Source organism: Vitis riparia, chromosome 9, assembly GCF_004353265.1.
Source record: "Vitis riparia cultivar Riparia Gloire de Montpellier isolate 1030 chromosome 9, EGFV_Vit.rip_1.0, whole genome shotgun sequence".
NCBI lineage: Eukaryota > Viridiplantae > Streptophyta > Magnoliopsida > Vitales > Vitaceae > Vitis > Vitis riparia.
The window spans coordinates 21,384,426-21,389,240 of NC_048439.1; the positions used below are offsets into that span (position 1 = coordinate 21,384,426).

Here is a 4,815-nt window from a genome sequence, read left to right on the forward strand (position 1 = left end):
CAATCTAATCCTTCTAACTCAAAGTGATTTCGGTTCTCGCCAATCAAAGTAAGGTTGATCTTTGAGATGATTATAATTGTTTTTCTTAATATATATTTACATATGTTATTAGTAGATCTTTTTAGATTGGTGATGTTTGTTAAATGTGTTGTTTAAAATAAGTTCTTTATGTTGTGCAATTGTCTTTTAGATTTTGCTATTGTTTTCATTTTTATGTTGGAAATAAAATTTTCATTCAATTCAAGAAAATGCTGACTACATATTGGAATTCAATTTTTACAGGTGCTCCTTACTAGAGAATTGAATATTTAGATGGAGAAACCTTCAATTCTTGGTTTCATTTTAGCTATTCTCTATTTCATAACAACAGAACTTGCATGTAATGGTCATACTCGTATCGAGAACAATGTTCAATCTGAACAAAAGGCTCTTATTGACTTCAAAAGTGGTCTCAAAGATCCCAACAATCGGCTTTCATCATGGAAAGGAAGCAATTATTGCTCCTGGCAAGGAATTAGTTGTGAAAATGGCACAGGATTTGTCATTTCAATTGATCTTCATAACCCTTATCCTCGTGAGAATGTATATGAGAACTGGAGCTCTATGAACTTAAGTGGAGAAATTAGTCCTTCATTGATAAAACTCAAGTCTTTGAAATATCTAGATTTGAGTTTCAACTCATTCAAAGCCATGTCAGTTCCTCAATTCTTTGGGTCTCTGGAGAATTTAATATATCTAAACTTATCGGGTGCTGGGTTTAGTGGATCAATTCCTTCAAATTTAAGGAATCTTTCTAGCTTGCAATATCTCGATCTTTCTTTTAAGCATCTTTACGATATTGATTCTGAGTATCTTTACAATATTGATTCTGAATATTTTAATAATTTATTTGTTGAAAATATTGAATGGATGACTGGCCTTATTTCCTTGAAGTATCTTGGTATGAATTATGTTAACCTTTCATTGGTAGGAAGTCGGTGGGTTGAGGTGGCAAACAAGCTTCCAAGTTTAACTGAGTTGCATCTAGGTGGTTGTAGCCTCTTTGGCTCATTTCCATCTCCAAGCTTTGTTAATTTTACTTCACTTGCTGTTATAGCTATCAACTCTAACCACTTCAATTCCAAGTTTCCTGAATGGCTTTTAAATGTCAGCAACCTTGTATCCATTGATATAAGTGGCAATCAATTATATGGGAGAATTCCACTTGGTCTTGGTGAGCTACCCAATTTGCAATACTTAGATCTATCTTTTGTGTAGATAAATATAGTTCGCGATTGTGTATATGAGTGTTGAATATGTATCAATATACAAATATCCAATAATCACTATATTTTGTTCACTTGTTGGAAACAAAAATCTTCTTATTAAAAAAATATTATTCTAAATTCTAAATTTCTTAGAAGGAAATTTAGTTTCTTTTTTATCTAAGAAAAAGTATGTAGTTTAACAATTTATGCTTATGTATGTTATCTAACAATTTTTTGTGTAAAGGTAAGTAATTACAAAAAGTGTTTGTCTACATAACTATTAAAAAGAATTGTATCTTATAGGAGTATGATTTTTTTTAATCCTTAACTTCCTTTTTTACTTTAAATTAGTTGATGAATGATTTATTATTTATGATTGTCAATAATTATACATTTGTTATATTAATTATTTTTTGAATGTTTTCATTTCATTTTGACATAACTCTCATTTTTTCAATTTGTTTTGCTTCTGAGGATAATAATTTGAGCATGTACTAAACTAAATATTTATATGATGGTTGAATTGATATATGATGTGCTTTGTCACTTATGTTTTAATATTTTACTAAATTTAGTTATTAAATGTTTTCCATTTTTTACTCTCATGGTATACCTTCCTTTAAACTATTCTATTAAAATTTTATTCTAAATTGTTATGTTTATTTAAAGTACTTTCTGTTCCTATAAAATTTAAACAATTATAATTTACTATTCACTTATATTTGAAAAGCTTGTAACTAATAAATTAAAAAATCACATTGTATTAAAATTTAAAAATTTACTTTCTTTGTATCTCCAAAAAGAATTAAATTCCTATTTTGACAATTTATGTTTGTTAAGAATCTTTATCATCAAATACCCTTCAATCATTTCCTACATATTTTCAATTTCTATTTTCTCTCACTAATTCATCTATTATATCAAATTATTGTAATTTATATACTAAGATATGACATTTCATGGGTTAGACTAGTAATTGAAACCATAAAATTGAACATTAAGTGAATATGATATTGCATTTCATGTTCTTAAATATTGTTATTGAAATTTTAAAAAATTTAAGGTAGTAAAAAATTTCTAATATGTATGTTTTCTAAAACAATTTTTGAATATCATTATTATTATTTTTTATGGTAGTTTACTATTTATATTAGAGTTTCTATGAATTTCTATGTTTAGAAATAAAACATATGAAGCTTATCCAAACACAACCTTAAAGAAACAATTAATGTCAATGATTAATCCTACTAGTTTTATAACAGTGAAATCAATTACTTTATTTCATGGTTATCAGAAAAGATAAAAAAAAAAGTACCTAAAAAAAATCTAATATTTTTTCTTATTTTTTCTTTAAACTAATTGTTCATTAATTAATTTGTTTTTTTATTTACTATTTTTATTATTTGTTTGTTACATAATTTTAATTAATACATATTTTTATTCTTGGTCATTGCAGGTTCAATTCCCAGCCCCATTGGAAACTTTTGCAACTTAAAATATCTGGATTTGGGGGGTAATTACTTGAATGGAAGTTTACCTGAGATTATCAAAGGACTTGAAACCTGCAGTTCTAAAAGTCCTTTGCCTAATCTAGAAGTTCTAAATTTGGCTGATAATGAATTACAGGGTAAGCTTCTTTGTGTTATTAGAAAAATCGATATTTCTTTGTTGATATGTTAATGCATAGTTAAACATAGTTCAAAATTGTGTATATAAGTGCTGAATATGTATCAATATACAGATATCCAATAATCAGTATATTTGATTCACTTGTTGGAAACAAAATTCTTCTTATGAAAAAAAAATATTATTTTGAATTTTAAATTTCTTATAAGGAAATTTATTTTTTTTTCTAAGAAAAAATACGTAGTTTAACAATTTATGCTTATGAATTATCAATGTTATTTAACAATTTTTTGTGTAAAGGTAAGTAATTAAAAAAAGTGTTTGTCTACATAATTATTAAAAAAAAAAAATGTATCTTGTAGGAATATTATTATTATTATTTTTAATTCTTAACTTCCTTTTTACTTTAAATTAGTTGATGAATGATTTATTATTTAATATTGTCAATAATTATACATTTGTTATATTAATTATTTTTTGAATGTTTTCATTTCATTTTGACATAACTCTCATTTCTTTGATCTATTTTGCTCCTGATGATAATAATTTGAGCATGTACTAAATTGAATATTTATATGATGGTTGAATTGATATATGATGTGCTTTGCCACTTATGTTTTAATATTTTACAAAATTTAGTTATTAAATGTTTTCCATTTTTTACTCTCATGGTATACCTTCTTTTAAAGTATTCTATTAAAATTTTATTCTAAATTGTTATGTTTATTTAAAGTACTTCCTGTTCCTATAAAATTTAAATAATTATAATTTAGTATTCACTTATATTTGAAAAGCTTGTAACTAATAAATTAAAAAATCACATTGTATTAAAATTTAAAAATTTACTTTCTTTGTATCTCCAAAAAGAATTAAATTCCTATTTTGACAATTTATGTTTGTTAAGAATCTTTATCATCAAATACCTTTCAATCATTTCCTACATATTTTCAATTTCTATTTTCTCTCACTAATTCATCTATTATATCAAATTATTGTAATTTATATACTGAGATATGACATTTCGTGGTTGAGACTAGTAATTGAAACCATAAAATTGAACATTAAGTGAATATGATATGGCATTTCATGTTCTTAAATATTGTTATTGAAATTTTAAAAAATTAAGGGTAGTAAAAAATTTCTAATATGTATGTTTTCTAAAACAATTTTTGAATATCATTATTATTATTTTTTATGGTAGTTTACTATTTATATTAGAGTTTCTATGAATTTCTATGTTTAGAAATAAAACATATGAAGCTTATCCAAACACAACCTTAAAGAAACAATTAATGTCAATGATTAATCCTACTAGTCTTATAACAGTGAAATCAATTACTTTATTTCATGGTTATCAGAAAAGATAAAAAAAAGTACCCAAAAAAAATCTAATATTTTTTCTTACTTTTTCTTTAAACTAATTGTTCATGAATTAATTAGTTTTGTTATTTACTATTTTTATTATTTGTTTGTTACATAATTTTAATTAATACATATTTTTATTCTTGGTCATTGCAGGTCCAATTCCAAGCTCCATTGGAAACTTTTGCAACTTAAAATATCTGGATTTGGGGGGTAATTACTTGAATGGAAGTTTACCTGAGATTATCAAAGGACTTGAAACCTGCTAAAAGTCCTTTGCCTAATTTGACGGAATTATCCTTGTACCGTAATCAATTGATGGCAAAATTGTCGAACTGGTTGGGTGAGCTTAAAAATCTCAGGGCGCTCTATTTATTCGATAACAAATTTGAAGGTCCCATCCCTGCTTCTTTATGGACATTGCAACACCTAGAGTATTTGGTTCTTTCACGGAATGAGTTGAATGGAAGTCTCCCAGATAGTATTGGACAACTTTCTCAACTGCAAGGCTTGGGTGTTGGTTCCAATCATATGAGTGGAAGTCTCTCTGAACAACATTTTTTGAAGCTGAGTAAGTTGG

General features: G+C 25.7%; 1 protein-coding gene across 1 annotated transcript; it reads left to right on the forward strand.

The window, feature by feature from the left end:
* The first annotated feature begins 218 nt into the window (after positions 1 to 218).
* On the forward strand, positions 219 to 4,521 carry LOC117922307 (receptor-like protein EIX1). The gene is made up of 3 exons (XM_034840411.1): positions 219 to 1,213; positions 2,704 to 2,874; positions 4,392 to 4,521. Exons 1-3 carry the CDS (start codon positions 313 to 315, stop codon positions 4,502 to 4,504), a joined length of 1,185 nt encoding a protein of 394 aa, XP_034696302.1. The 5' UTR covers positions 219 to 312; the 3' UTR covers positions 4,505 to 4,521.
* The last annotated feature ends 294 nt before the right edge of the window (positions 4,522 to 4,815 follow it).